The following is a 16,879-nucleotide window of genomic DNA, read 5'->3' on the forward strand; positions in this document are numbered from 1 at the left end:
GAATATTCATGTAACAACTAGTCTGAAAATATCCCAAAGCATTTATCTTAGCTGTATTTTCTGAACCACTTCTGTGAATTTCCCTGCAGGGCACTACTGCAAAGGATATTTTTATAGTAGGTTTTTCACAGGTTCAAAATTCTGGGTTCCACTCAAGTAGCTGGATACACAATTTACCATTCAGAGCTCAAATTGTGCGGGTCAAGGTACTCAGGCATTCTTATAAATTGCCTGGAATTAGGTCTGCCCTCAGCTTGTCTTCTTCAATGATGTTTCAGGGGAGGAAGAATTTCTTAAACAGTGATTTGCAGTTGATTAACTTTGACACCTTCTCCTCCTAACCTGAAATCTTTCAGAGTTTTTAAAATTCTTTTTCTGTCCCTTCCTTGCTGGGAATGCTCTTGCTTTCAGACAAAAAGAGAGAGTATCTGAGAATTATCCTATTTTTTTTTCTCTTCTGCTCATTCATTTAAGAAAAAAAATCAGGATGTCTGTGTGTGAATGAAAATTGGGATCGTACTTAGGGGGAATCTTGAAGAAGCTTTTAAAAGCTGTAGCTCTTTCTTCACATAGATGAAATGATACAGTAATTATATTTCAAACTATCTTGGCAAGAAACAGTCACATCTTCATCACAGTTTCTATATTGAGAAAACCATAGAATCACTGAATATGCTGACTTGGAAGAGACCCATGATGAATATGAAGTCCAACTCTGGCTCTGCACAGGACCATCCCCAAGCTTCTCACCATGAGCCTGAGTGTGCTGTTCAAACGTCTTGAACTCTCTCAGGCTTAGTGCTGCAATCACTTCCCTGAGGAGCCTGTTCCAGACCCCAGCCACCCTATGGGTGTAGCACCTTTCCCTGATATCCAGACTAAACCTCTCCCAACACAGCTTTGTGCCTTTTTCTTGACTTCAGTCACAAGACTGAGGAGATCAGTGTCTGCCCCTCTGCTTCCCCTCGTGAGGAAGTTGCAGACTGCAATGAGGTCTCCCTTCAGTCTCCTCTTCTCCAGGTGGAACAAACTAAGTGACCTCAGCCACTCCTCATACAGCTTCCCCTCCAGACCCTCTCCCACAGTTTAATGTCTTTTTTATGTTGTGGCACCCAGAACTGCCCCCAGCACTGGAGGTGAGGCTGCCCCAGCCCAGAGCAGAGCAGGACAATCCCCTCCCTTGCCCAGCTGGCCGTGCTGTGCCTGATGCTCCCACAGCTCCTGGCTGCCAGGGCACTGCTGGCTCATGTCCAACTTGTCACAGACCAGGACCCCCAGGTCCCTTTCCACAGTGCTTTTCTGCAGCGTCTCACTCCCCAGTCTACACAAGCAGGGTAGCCATGTCCCATGTGCAGAATCTGGCACTTGCCCTTATTAAACTTCAATGGTTCTTATGGCCCAGCCCTCCAATCTGAAGTAAGAAATGGTGACTGCTCATCTCTCCCATTTGAACTAACAGAGACTTGCTGTTGGAGAATTATTTGTTACAAAGCCCTCTATACTGAGTGCATGTTGCCCATGATGATTCTTTACTCCCTCCATGCCCACAGTTTTCCCCTCCGTCTCTCAGAGATGTCAGGCTTTTGTACTTTTCACTGGATTGCTGAATCAGAGCGCAAAAGCACCCACTCAGAACTAAACTTCAATGTGAACTTTTCTTTAGGAAAATTGGTCTGTATAGACCAAAACTGAACAAAAGTTCTAAGAGAAATAAAATGCTCTACAACAAAGGAAACTATGCACTGCACTCCGAAACACAGTAAGCACCATTGGCCAGGTCAATCTTCCATAAAGCCTATCTATCACAGGGAGAGAAACAACAAAAGAAAAAGATTCTTTCTGCCTTAACTCTAAAAGTACTGTAAAACCTTTAGTTACCCTTGTTCACATCTGCCCATTAACCGGTATAATTAGAAAAATCTAATTTTAATGGCTTTCCAAACAGGCTATGAGAAGACTGTCTCCTGTTGGACTGCTGCTCGCTTCCTCAGTGGCAACAAGTTTTATCCTTCACCAACTGGGCATCTTCTTGATAACATAAAACAGCTAATTTGTTTCCATATGAATACAGATAATCAATTATTACAGCACTCACTAGAAATTTTGGAAGGCTGCTCTTAAAATACTCTGTATAAACATATGAATTTGCTATTGTAATGCTAAAAAATCAGTGCACTTGGTTCTAAACTTTAGCAGGTTTGAATTTCTCCCTCAGTTTCTGTGCATGCTATAAACATAGCAAGAATGGAAAAAAACAATCCTGACCACATCTCTACCTAATTAACTTCACATTGCATTTATTACTTTTTAGACTATGAAAGTTAATGTACTGGTGTCCCTTCTTCATACAGGTCAACTGTGGAAAGGTTACGAAAGGGCCGGTCATGATTTTTAATGGAATATATTGCAAACCACATGCAGCTAAGCATGGTGATTGTCCATCTCTGACCTTTAACACTTTTTTCCTCACTCACCTAAGCAAAAAGAATATTGGTTTTCTGCTCTCTGTTTGGGACATCAGAGGCTCAGTGCACAGGTTTGCTACTAAAAGGCCTCAGGCTTTACAGTGATGTAACAGTACTGGCCTCAGGACCTGCCTGGATTTTTGCAGGCCTGAGCTTTTTGTAGTTTCAACAGCTGCATAGCCAACAGATGACTTTTCTCTAAAGATGTTTTAGCTTTAGATCAGCTGTGTGGAACTGTGGGGTAAGATACACTGTTAACTACTGAACAGTGATCTAGCACAGCTATCCTGTGTAGAGAGAACCTTGAACAAAAGTACAGTGTCACAAAGCACAGCACAGACAGACAACAGAGGCCCAAGGACCAGCATCACAAAACACAGTGATCCTGGAGGTGCAGCCTCACAGAAGCAGGTGACACTGGGAGCAGAAACCCAAGAAAAAACAGCGTGTTTTGATTATGCTTCTAAAATTAGACTAGCAATAATTTTTTGTGCCTGTGAATAGGTTGTATTCCCAGTCTGTCCAAAACTAAATTGTCTGTCCACCAACACCTCTTGAAAATATACATGGTGAATTGAACAACATAAAAACAAGCAGTTTTTTTAAAGGATGCTGAGAAACAAAATCTGAAATAAGGCTCTTGAGAGAGCAAGCCCATTGGTTTGACCATAGGAGGCAGAAAAATATAGATGTAGAGATAGCTATAAGTTGTAGAAGAAATAATACATATAAACAGATACAACTTGTAGGAAAAATAATTTTATAAAAATAAAAATCAATAAGGAGTTTAAAGAAAAGCCTAATTTTAATTTAAAATCCCTGTAAAGAGGGAAGTATAGAAACATTTCTTAATTACATAAAACTTCTTTCATACAACTTTCTGTGAAAGAACTATTAAAAACCTACATCAGTTTTAATCAATTTTAAAGGCTGAGGAGCAATTTATGCAGATGAACATACAATGACCTCACCCAGCTCAATAGTGAGGCACATACACTCTCCCCTAAATCAAGATAAAGATGTGGGATACAGGCCGTTCATCTTTGTCTAAGCTCAGGTCCCAGATGCATTGCCCAACATGTGATAATGGAAAGTATCTGTACCCAGCACTGAGTGCCAGAAGCACATTCTCCGAAAGAGAAATACATGCTGCAAAAGACTAGAGGTAGAAAGAGGAAAAAAAGAATTAATTCTTAAATAGGAGTTACTTGACAAACAGAAGCAACTATGTTTACCTGCTTTTGATAACCTTTTAGAAATCCCAAAGCACTACACTGCAACACTACTAGGAAAACAAGACAAATGTGGGCATATTATATTAATATCTCATAAATATAATTTTTAAAGGCTGAAACAAAAATCTAAAAAATATTTTATTTCTTTCCTGTGCTGAAGAGTCTCATTAATCTTACTGTGCTTTCTTTCTGACTATGGAAAATAGGGTAATTCTATTCAATTCAGGATAATGATGATTCAAGTACACTTATTTTCCTATTCTTTTCTGTCCATATGTTTATACAAGCGACCAGTCTGGGATGCTCAACTTCCTCTCCAGTTTCCACATTTCTTACTGAAAATTTTACCAATGCTATTCCAGGGATTTAATTTCACAATGCTCAGTGCTTCAAAGCAAATGGGGATCTGTGACCCTTGCATCCATAGACCTGTCTGAGTCAAGAGAACAGGGTATTTCAAACAGAAGTGATGCTTCAGATTAAAAAAAATACAAAGTGCACCTTTGTAAAAGTTGTTGTTTCACACCTAGTAGAGCTCTGCCCAGGCAGGTGTAACTGGAGCAAGATTGCCCCAGGCTCACTGCTGCTGCCAAGCAACAAACATCACACCTTGTACTTATCATTTTAGACTCTGATTCTTACTTAGGCAGATTACAGGCTTGAAGGGAAGTGTCTGTAACCAATAATAGGTATTCTGAGGTGTGATTATTATTTGAATGCTGATGACACTTTAGGATGCATAATCTCTTTACTGTAAAATGAAAGCTGGTAAGTATTGGATGTGTTTCAAGCTTTATAAAAGTTTGCTTGCTTTATAAAAGTTGAATCACAACTTCCATCAGGGCTGTGATGATAAATGCCAGTAGTTTCATATAATTGAAAATTCTGTTGTTTTCATAATGACTGCAAAATCATCTACTTTGGAAAACACTTATTCTTAGATAATAGAAATATTAACAATAGCAGTATTAACAAAGTGCACAGCAGCAGAGTGTGATCAAATAGAAGAATGTAACAGAATATAAAGTCAAAGAATATAAAGTCAAATACAAATACATTTTCAGTTTGTGATGAATCACTTCATTTATACACAATAAATAAATGCTGATACAAATTATATTTAAGAAAAGTTATATATGGATGCATCAGATCACTATTTTTGATTTGGATACCACAAGGATATTATGTTAAATCTCACAGATCACTATCTTTAGAAACTCTGGATAAATCTTTCCCTTTGAGTATTTTGTAATTGCAGTCTCTTCTGGCTACTGTTTCAACAGTGCTAGTTCTTGACATCTTCCCTGTTTGTTTTCAAGCTTCCAACTACGACAGAAGGTATAGTTTGAAATCAACTTTTCAAGTTGCTCCATGTACATCAATTTTATTATTTCACATATTTTCCAAAGCCTGTAATATAAAATTTTTCCTAGCTTCATCATCACTACTTTTAGCCACTCATTTTGAATGATACCTGTATTTTATTCAAACATATATTTTCTTTCCATTTCTACTTTCTTCACCTGTAACCATGTGTCTAGTCGGTTACTTCCACTGCAAGTTCTCTGAATCAAGAACTGAATTTGTTTAGCATGTTAACAGCAGATTGTTTACTGAGTACAATCACACAGATTAAAAATGCCAACAATTTTGTATTTTGTTGTGTATTGTTTTGCAATTTTATGTTACAGCATTACTACAAAATCAGTTACTTTTCTATCTTCCCTTTTTGAAGCAACAGTCCACACTGGTAACTGTCTGCAAGGTAAGTACAGACATGGGGGTCTTAAAAGGTGAAAGTTCAGCAACTGTGAAAAAAATAGTCTTATTCATACTGGATTTCTAGGATTAAAGGGAAGTGCAAAAAACCAGTTTTGATGCAACCTGAGAGATATGCAGGGTGAGAAGATCTGACTCAAGTTTTGGTGCCTAGGACTTAGCAAGAGCACTCTCCAAGGTGACTCACACTTGACCTGCCATGGTACGAAATGCCCAGTGGCAGCCGGGCAGAGATGAGACACAGGTGAAGAGAAGCCATCTTCTCTGTGCCAGAATGCACTAAGAGTCAGAAAATGGGCAGCACAAACCCACAGATTTCTAACAAGCTCCATACACAGGCCCTCAAACCAACTTCCAGAACAGTCATTTAATCAGCACTGTGATGAAAAGAAAATACAGTCACAGAACCACAGAATCAATGGGGTTGCAGAGGACCTTTAAAGCCCTTCTAGTCCAACCCTTTGGCAATGAACAGAAACATCTTCAGCTAGATCAGGCTTTTCAATGGCCACAAATTTGTGTCTCACAGAGGAGGTGCCGTATCACTCATAACCAAATTCAACACAACTGGCACTGTGCACTGGTACACAGAAGGTGACTCTGGCCCCAGCATGAAGAGAGTTCTGTGCACCATGGGTCCCACAGCTGCTCTCTAGTTATATTTCCATAAAGTTGTTTAGCTCACCAGTTTCTGCTCTCGGGGACACAAACATGAGCAAACAACACCATAACCCCAAGTGAAATCAGTCTCCTGAACCACATTTGTGAAGTGCTAAGATCTCTTTTCTGAAAAAGTACGGAGAGAACTTTCAGAGTATCTGGAAAACTATCTGAGGCTGGAGAACAGCTTTTTATAAGAAATGATCCTACTCAAGAGAAGTCCAGCTCCCTGTCACAGGGCCTTGGTCACCTTTTGCCAGACCACAAATCACACATGGAAGGCCCTGCTACTGTGTAATTTTTGTAACTGGAGCACAAATGGTAAACAAAATTATGGTGAGTGTTCAAACCAGGTTTTAGAGGCTTCCTTCTATCCCATACTGGATGACCAAGAGTCAAACACTGTAGAATGTTGTGTATGGAAGGTCCCAAAACCAATTTATTTTCAAATGATACCAAGCTCCAAACAGAAATTTCCTATATATTTATTGAATTTATTTTTATTTAAATGAAAATATCTTCTGTAAACAATAACAGATGGATTTGGATAGATTTGGAAAATAACAGATTGCCTTTCTCTTGCATGTTACCAGACAGCTGTATGAATCCATTTCTGTTCACTTTATGATACAAACCCTATTGTTATTCTACTTCTTGTTCAATTTGTTACTCTGGCTTCATTCTCAAAATATGGTCTCAAGTGAATGGACATTCTTCAGAAGAATGTCACTTTATGTATTAGTTTAATTACTTTTAACTTTACTTTCTGACTGATTCACATTTTAGCATAGCAGACACTTCAATACTTGGTTGAAGAAATCCCATTAAAAATTTTTATTTACACAGTAGCTATGGGGGAAAAGATTTGAGATTCTGAATAGGAAAAATAAAAGAAAGAAAAGTAATATTGTTTGAGCAACTATGTAGATATTTACCATACAGTCTCAAAACCTTACTTCAGAAAATTACTTCAGATACAGAACACTGGAAGATTGAGATATCCTGCCAAAAAAAAGTGAGTGCATCAGCTGTACTCTAAGCAGTAGAAATTCTAACAATCAAACTGTCAAATCTGAACAATAAGGAACACCTTTTTTATTTAGGAGCTGTTCCTCATAACCAGATTTAATCAAGCCTTCTTTCCATTTGCATAATTTCTTCAAAACGCTAGGGATAATGCTTTGCCATTTTCAATCTTTTTTCCTACATTATAAGCATGCTTCTATCAAGTGCGTCTTTACAGTGCTAAATAAGAAATTTTGTCTTCAAGAAAACATTAAATTTCTTTGTAATCTCTTGGCCTTACTGGCAAAATACGACTTCCTTCTGAGACAATGGGAGTGTGCTTTCTTTCATGAAAACTGTGTTTAGCAGGTGGAACCCAAATCCCCAGTCAAAAGCTGCAATAGTGCATAAAACTACCTCACTTGGGGAGATATCTCCCACATCTTCTCTTACATATTATTTTTAGCAGGAATGGCAGGCTTTTCTGTTGTGCTTCCTTGCCTCCAATGCCTGACTTCTTTGCACACTCTGATACAAACGTGCAAACAGAAGACAGACATCCCCACACAATGCCTCCTTCCTCTGTCCCGATGCCCTACCAACTTTCTGTTGAATTCTGTGTGTTGAGGACAGAGCATGTTACAGGAACTGGAACTGGAAACAGGCTGGAACAAAAACAAAAGGGAAGAAAGGGTGAAGAGGACTTACTGGTACGTGGTGGGACTGACGTTGATGCGGCGTGGGTGACTCCCTGACTCGAACTTGCTCGCCAGGGTGACATTGTTCCCAAAGAGGCAATAGCGCGGCATTCTCACACCGACGACGCCGGCCAGCACCGAACCTGAGTGAATGCCTATCCTCATCTGGAAAAACACATGAGATCCACGTCAGGCTGCCTCTCCTGGGCCACCAAGGGCAATGTCATTAGCACTCAGCTACAAGCAACCCTTTCAAATAAAGAGTAAACAAAAGAAGAAAGAGTGAAGTGGAAAAAAAACCAGACTCTATTCTATTCTTCTAGCTTAGATCAGATGCAGTTAAAAGAAAGAAGAACAAAAACATTATTATCTTTTCACTAAAACAATTTTCTTCTGTGCACATTTGCTGGAGACTGTGACAGTCAAAATAGAGATCATGAACAGAATAGGTTGGGATCATCCAGAACTACTGCAACATCAGCCATCTAATTACACAAATAAATACATTACAGAGGTTATTTCTGCCACCACTTCTAACACAGGCTTTGAAGTAATAGCCAGTTTTTCTCAAACTGGCAGGAAGAGTAGTTAAGTTTTATCTCCTCCATATTTTTCTTCCAAACTCTTCAAGGTCTAAGGTCTTTATCATGTTGTCAGACAGACAGATATTGCAGTGGTGAGCATGCTGAAGACTGAGGCACCAATGATTTTAAAGGTAATTGTACCCTTCTCAAAATAAGGAGGAATAAATCCCCAGCAAATTAAAAAACCCATGCAACTACTTCAGCAATCATTCCCTGTAACTGTCTGAGATCTGGCAATTGCATAGACCTGTACAGCTCAGAGTCACCATCCAAGTTTCCTTCACAATGAATAATCAGAGATTTATTCTGCAAACATTTTAGCTAACAATTGTGTTTGCCAAGAAAATGATTTTTACAGATAGGGAAGTCTTTTTCTCTTGTTAACTTTATAACAGTTAAAAATTAAAAAGAAGATATTTATATCTTCTGAGGATACTCTTGCTCATAGCAACTGGACTGCTGCAAAACTTAAGGTGAAGGAAATAAATAGCAGCTACTAAGAGGGTCTTATGGGGTAAGAATGAGTGACTTACCTAACACCGTACTCAATATGGTCCTTTTACTTACTTAACTCACAGTTATTGCACTGTCCTTTTGTCCCTCAGTCCCTAATTTTTTAATAAAACATACATACGGACTCAAATACAAATTTAAAAAAAAAATCATTTTTACTCCTTTTTTATGTAAAGAAAATGCCAACATTTGATAACATTGGTGTCCATGAAGTTCTAAGAACATGTGGGACCCCACATAATTTCACTGACTATGGTTCTTCCCACATGCCCAAGACTTCCATCATGCAGCTAAGCACTCTTCTAATTTTGTTCCTCTCCTATGTGTCACAGACAATGGGTTCAGAATTATATCTGCTATACAGTAAGCTCCTGCATAATCTAAGGACATGTTCTGCATTTGATACTACTTACAACATTCTCACAGGAAGCCTAAAACCCTCAATCTTCACAAGAAGATTGTTAATTACAGACTAGGTTGTTTGGTTTGTTTGTTCCTCTCTCCTTCTTTTTTCTTTTTTTAAATCTGTGAATAAGAATCACTTTAGTGATTCTTTAAGTTAAAAAGTTCATTTGAATCGAACTTTCAAACCTTTACTATGGTTTGGAAGGCAGACACAGAAATCCTTCAAATCCTCTCTTCCATAGGGCTGGGAAGCATCCACTAACTTAGTTTGCCTGCTAACATTTGTGCAAATTCATAACACTTGGGTTATTTTGGTCATATTTTGGAGCAGTAAGATTTCCTGCTTTTGCTACAACATACATTTAAACTCCACTGTCCATTACCAGTGGAAAAAAGTGCTCCTGCAGCCATGAGTTGGGTAAACAGCTGTTCTCCCTGTAGGTGAGGTCAGTACCTGCCCTCAGTGAAAGACTATGAGCAGGAAGTTTTGCCCACACAACAACGAGCATCCTTTCAATAAATAATAAACAAGCTATTTACAATGTCTTGTTCTTGTGAGATGGGAGGTGACGTAGTCACTTTGTACATAATTTTAGGAACAGAGCTAATGAAACTCATTTGTTCCATTGCTACTCTGCATGTTTATTTAAAAATCACAAATTAACTGTGTGCTATGACCTCTTCCACAGTACATTCAATCACATGTATAGGCCAGATTGAAACTGTAAGGAAAAGTATTAGCCTTGTTTTCCTCTAAAAACACAGGAATAAGAGTATACATTAGAGAGGATGGAAAATATGACAGCAAAAAACATACTAAGGAAATAAAATTTGCTTTTGCAATATATGCAGTGAAAGCTGAAGTTATTGTTGGTTGTTTTGTTACTTTCATTCTTTCCTTTTCATTGCTTCCTTTTATATGGCCACATAGTTTTTTATTACTCAGTGCTTCAGTGGCAGACATGAGAGTTCTTCTGTACTATCTTAAGAGATTTTTAAAAAACACTTGCTCCTACAATTGAAAAAGGTAGATATTGTCTCACAAATACAGGTTAAACTGCATAGAGAGAGTCAAAACCTGAAGTTTTCATTTGGTGGAAGAAAGTTGATGTAGGCTTTCTCAATAAAACTTAGACATAAATTACACTATGAATGGTTCACAATAAAGCTCCACATCTGCTTTATTATATAGCTCTCTACAAGAAAAGAGCCTGCAAACACTGAAGCTCTTGTCATAAAGTATTCCTTTGTGTGCCTTATTATACCAAGAATAACCATTATATTGGTCCTATAGTACTTTTTAGAGAAATACGTTTACTTAAAAGTGTCTTTTCAAGATTTACTTCATTTGCAGATTCGTTGTTCTGGTCTTTTCCTCACAGAGTTGAAAACTGTTGTGTTAACAGCTTCAGGCTCTTTTTTACAAAGAAAAAAAAAGTGTGATCAAATTATTAACAAGAAGGGACTTACTGGGGCACATCAACCTTTCACATTACCTTTGCAGTAAAGAAAATCTGCCTAGACCACACAACTTAGAACAATACTAACAACAGTTACACAAATAAAGTTACAGTTCCCAGGCTATATTGTACATGTAGCCCTTATCAGCGCTCTCTCACAACAGTCACCATTAAATAATAAAAATAGCACAAAAAGTGAAAATGAGGTGACAACACTAGAATGCAATTTTTGTCTATCATAACTGTTTATTCCTTTAAATATATGTGTACTACAAATTATACATTTATTAACTGTCTTAAATGGAACATTTTTAATAAAATGCATAGTTTTCACCTGTACCAACTGTTCCTTTGTATGTCCTTAATTATTTGGCTAAAGATAATAGGGAAGTCTTAGCTGAGCCAAATTCAGATGCATTGTGCACACAAATGGAAAGGTGACTCTTTGGAAACTATCACAAAGAGAAGACAGCTGTGAAAAAAAACAACCAGTAAATATCATTCCTCCAAGAGGTAAGGAACAGTGAAGAGACCCACAAAAGCCAGACATTTCTAAAGCATTATCCTGGAAGGCACAATGGCAAAACCGACACGAACAGGTGGGAAAAATACTGAGAGACCTGTGAGAGATGTTTTAGATGAAGAGGGACAACTTGAAATGAGTGCAATGAAAAACAAGAAAAAAAGATTAACAGATCTGATCTCTGCAAGAGCTGTGGTAATGGTAAAGTGGAGAAAAGCTGATGAGTCAGAGGTGTAAAAGAAAAGCAGCCTGCATTGACCAATGCAATGTGAGAGGAAAGATGTGGCTATGCGTGAAGCAAAAGAAGCTTTCAAAGCTTGTATTAAGAAAGTAGCAGTATTTGAATATTTTTTACTGGATAAGGCACAAAGAGCAGAAATTTCTAATACCTGAGTGACCAGAAGGATAGTGATTTTGTTTAGCAGAGATAAAGAAGAAGATTAATAAAGAAAGATGAGAAAGATGAGAAGCACTGGTCACCATCTAAAATGAGCAGTGGAAATGTGCCAGAAGTGGTATCAGTGAGAGCTGATAGTGCAGACTAGACTGCAAGAGGAAAGTCAAGAACAAACAGGAACAAGGATGAACAACACAAAAATATTTTTCTTTTTCTGAACTGAACATTCTGTTACTGAATTCTTCTGATGTCCCAGATCTTAAAAAAATGTATGTTACTTCTTTACACCTCCTCATTGCCAAAGCATTATTTTCCTCTTTTATATCCAGAAGAACTGGGGGTTTTGCTTTGTTTAGTTTTGTTTCTTTTTTTATCTGCCCTTCAATTTCAATTACTTGCAATTGCCTGAATGCCTTCTTAGGCACGATACTGAAAACTATACTCTTACATCAAAATAAAGCCTATTCCAACTGAGATGAGAGTAAATGCAACACTGAAAATTCTAAACAACCCATCTAAAATTAACCTTATAGGCAAGTGGCAAAAGTATTTTAATAACAGTAAATGAATGCAGTGGCATGCCTGAAGTAAATTTCATCATTGCTAATTTGCTTCTTAATAGCTTTTTCTGTTAATCAGTACTCTCAAAAAAAAAAAAAAAAAAAGAAAATCCAGTCATTTTCATTACGGTCAAAGCTCTTGAGTTTTTTCTCTTTTGAAACCTTTTCAAAAAATGTATTCTCCTTCCTCTTTCTGTATTTCTCCACATAATTTTCAAGACAAAAATTAAATGCAAGTGGAAAGACAGTCTGAGAAGTAGCACTTGGCTACTCAATAATGTTTTTGAAAACCTTCTCAAATCCAAAATTTTTTGACCAATATATGTTTGTGTATTGATAAGCAATAGAATACATTAACCTTATTTCTCTTCAGTCAAAACTGAGACATTGCACTACAAGATTTAAAACAATTCTTTATTAATTAGACCACAGAAAAATCATTCAAACTGTAATGATTTCTGAAAGGAAAATTAAACAGGTTTCAAATTATTCCTCAAGCTTCATATGTACATGGTGCTGTGCAAAAATATTTGCAATTTTTGGTATGGGCTTACAAATCTATTTTAAAAAGCATAATTCATGCTTTATTTAAAAAAAAGACTAATAGGCAATAGCATGGAGAATTGCATAAGGGTATGACTGTGAAGAATGATTTCTGAGTCGAAAAGAAAAGGACTGCAAATATTTTTGCACAGCACCATGTACATAAGAAGCTTGAGCAATAATTTAAAACTGGCTTACTTTTCCTTTCAGGAAACATTACAGCTTGAACCATTTTTCTGTGGTCTAATTAATAAAGGGATTATTTAATAAACTGAAGGGAAAAGTAGGAAGAAGAAGAGGCTGTGGGTACCTTTATTTTTGTCTTCCAGTAAAGAGTAGTTGATACTAAAACATGCAAGCAGACTTTCCAACTCACACTAAAGGTAACTACGCAACCTGTCTTCTGATAAGCACAGGGTGAAAAAATATGCTCATTTCCAAAGTTCTCTCTCTGCAACCAGAAACTTTTAGTTCAGGGATTTCCTGAGCCAAAAGAAATTCTTTTTGTAGAGAAAAGGTGTTTGATGTTCAGTTCCTCCTCAAATATGAATTACAGTAACATTTCAGCATGCATTCTTTCTTTGCACCACACACTGAAAGAAGGACCTTAATAAACAGCTCTCACACTCTGAAAAACACACTGCCATGCTAGAAAGAGAAGTCTCAGGTTGTCTCACAGGTTAACTGCATCCAGAAGGACACACAATCCATTTTCTCAGAGCTGTCTGCCTTGCACAGACACAGATGAAGGAGAGAGGGCAGGCTGGGAAGTAGGTGACACAGCTTGGGAAACAACCACAGGCAGAAGTGATCCCCCACTCTGCCAACCTGGAGCTTTTCAAGCCTCAATAACGTGACTGACTGACAGCTGCTCAAGACTTTGTGCTAAGCTGAGCAGAGCTCAGGGCTGGCACAAGGCAGTAGCTGCAAGAAAAGAGTTCCAGGCACATGGATGGCCCAAGCCAGAAAAGCAATTAAATACAATAGAAAGCATTCTGCTGGATCAGGACTTTTGGTCTCTGCCTCAACAATGTACATTGGTATCTATACAGTAACATTTCTTAGACAAAAGCACTCCTCACTTTCTGGCCTAATATACTGATTGACACTTTGTGTTTCAGTATGGACCTTCTCCCTTCTGTCCTTGCAGTGTCCTTCAAAAAGGAAAAATTCACCTCTTGCATGGTGTCTTAGCTATTAGCCCATGACACAGAGCCAGATTATTTCAAACAGAATCTGCCAAATTCTGTAGGGTGTTTTCTGCTCTAATATTTTCTAGCAGCTTCTACAGCAGCGCTATCTGTAAATCCCAACAAATTCCTTGCACAGGGAGATTTACTTGTAAAATGTCTTAATGTAAAACAGACTCTCCAGAGCTCAGAGGTCTAAAATCAGAGCCCCACACCGGTGAGTCAATGTGCCTTTCTGCTCCTTCAGAGGACTGCAGGTTGATAGGACTGACAGCTACGTCCTGACATATGCTTTAGTGTGTGGGTTATCTGTATTCTTAGATAGATTTATAAATATCACAGTGCCTTTCTGGAAAGGGACATATGACAGTACAGCTCACTACAGAATTGTTGCCAAGGAACAGACCTGCTCAGAGGAAAATTTAGATCACTTGAATTTCACAAGGTGTTCTATAGAACTAAACTACAGGATACATTCCCCCTCACCCCTCCCTCCCATTTGAATATCATTTGGAGAAATAAACACTTAACTTCTTTTCTAATCAGAATTTCCTAGATTTTTCACTCAAAGAATTATTCAACCCATCTGAAGCAAATTACACAGCAAATTATACAAGGACAAAGAAAAATAAGGTAATAAACTAATAAGAGTGAATGCCTTGGGATCAATAAATCCATTTTAAGTAGTTATTGGGTAAGGTAATCATGTGGTTTGTGCAAAAAAGATGCAATTAAATTATAACCAATGTGATGCACTTTGCATATGTACATCCCTGGGCTATGGTCTTGGCATACAGTCACTTCTACTGAATGTGGGAAAAGGAGCTATGAATCATTTCTACATAAAGAAGCCCCAGAGTTGAAGGATGAAATTAGTTCTCTCTTTCCCTTGAAGTTCTTCTGCCATGAGCTAAGCTAGCCCTGCTTTGAATAGTGGTTGGATTACTTAACCTCCAGAGGCTCCTTGCAGCTTCCTTTATTTCACAACTCTGTATTTCATAACCTGTGTTGAAAACTTATACACCTGTGAGTCTCCATCAGCAGTATGAGGTAGAGTTAAATGAAGTAAAAACAAAAATGAAGACTCAGACTAGTTTTGGGAGCTCATTAGTTCTAGCATCAAAGGAAAATTTACACTGGGGCAAGCTATTTTTGAGCCAAATGGGATCATGTGAATTCAGTATGGCACTGCTCAGTGTCTAGGTTAGAAGAAGATTTGGGTCGTCTGTAAAGAAACTTCTGACCTGAAATTATTTACTGGAGGGGGTTTTGAGTGGAGAGGTGGGTGTTAAATGATGTAAATGAGAATTTTCAGAGCTGCTAAACAGAAAAATAAAACCTGTATCCTTCCCCTACAGTTCCAAAGAAAAAACATTAATGTGCCTTTTCATGAGCTGCTTCTCACTCACCAATAAAACATTGCATTTCATTGTTGATGGGGCATTTAATCAAAACCACCTTTTATTGTTTTCTTTAAATAGTAATTTCCACAGTAGGAATTTAATTACTATGTGAACCTGTGTGTTCAGGCACTTAAAAAAGAGCTAATCACTTATACAAGCCCACATAACAGTGGAGGATTTTTCCCAGCCTCCCCACCACTGACACCCAAAAAAGAAAAATATTCATCAGAAAGTTCTCTTTGATCCCTGGTGTAGGAGGACATCTTTGTCTCACAGTGCCATCATATGACATATACTGAATGAATTGGGTGATACTTTAACAAGGATAAATGACACATGCTCAAAATATTTAAGGGAACAAAAAAACTCTATTTAAAAAAAAAAAGTCTGACCTAAGTGTTTTAACCTCAAGCATCAACATTTGATACTTTTCCTAATTTAGTTATTTAAGGTAAATTTCATCTAATTGCAGCAAACTAGAAGTTAGCCAGCCTCATTTAAGTTAGTTTTTTAGACTCCTGATAAACAGAAGGTAAATAACCTCAGGGCTGCAATTCTTCATATTTTAAAATTGGCACACAGGAGAGGCTGAATCACCCACTCCTGAACCTGTCTTAATTCTCCTGGTGGAAGAGAGAGGGACATTTAATTTTAAGTTTAACCTGGACACCTCATAAACAGACAGCTGAAGAAAGGTGAGATGAAATCAACTCTCAGCCTGGCAAAGTTGACACACTTTTACCTTTATGTAAAATGAGCTACACTCTTGTGCATAAATCATCAAAAATACTGGTGTTGATGGATGGGACCCCATCAGAAGATCACTCTATATGTAGAACTGCAGAAATTTCTTCAGATGTTTTAATGTAATGGTCTTTGAATCTAGCCTGCAACCTTTGAAATGACCTTTCAATGGCAGAGTCACGCTTTGTCTTTTGACCACAGGACATGTTCTTATATATCAATGAAAGCCAGACTGATCTGCTTTGGGAAGAGCTTGGAACCAATCAACAAGGATCATAGCAGCTTCTAAACAGAACCATTGATCTGCAACAATCTTATATAGTTTTACTACTAGAAGCAACCTTATCTAGCCTCTACAATCATGATGTATCAGAGTCTTCCCAATGGCTCCCACACTATTAATGAAGTTAATAATTTAAACCTTTACCACCACAAGGTATTTTGATACTTTTTGCACGAAGAGGAGATATATTTTAAGCCTGTAGTTTCTACTGGATGCATGAGCTTCTTGCAATCAGCACCAAGGCAGATATAATCAAAATAAAAAATTTATAAACTCCCTGCTCCATATGGACACAGTAGACATGATAAAAAAACCCAAAAAAACCAGTGGGTCAGGTTTTAAAAATGTATCTTTTCTTAAGTTGGGAAAAGCAGACAGACTGCTTCCTTCATCACTTCTCAGTCTAACAGTCATTTATGTTGAAAAAGACCT

General features: G+C 37.7%; 1 protein-coding gene across 1 annotated transcript in view; it reads right to left on the reverse strand.

The window, feature by feature from the left end:
* GUCY1A2 (guanylate cyclase 1 soluble subunit alpha 2) overlaps positions 1-16,879 on the reverse strand; it is a 153,177-nt gene that overhangs the window by 20,887 nt on the left and 115,411 nt on the right. Inside the window, exon 7 of the mRNA XM_063148946.1 lies at positions 7,853-8,007. Coding sequence (XP_063005016.1) covers positions 7,853-8,007 — 155 coding nt within the window. The remainder of the gene's footprint in view (positions 1-7,852; positions 8,008-16,879) is intronic.

Source organism: Melospiza melodia, chromosome 2 (genome assembly GCF_035770615.1).
Source record: "Melospiza melodia melodia isolate bMelMel2 chromosome 2, bMelMel2.pri, whole genome shotgun sequence".
In the NCBI taxonomy this organism is placed as follows: Eukaryota; Metazoa; Chordata; class Aves; order Passeriformes; family Passerellidae; genus Melospiza; species Melospiza melodia.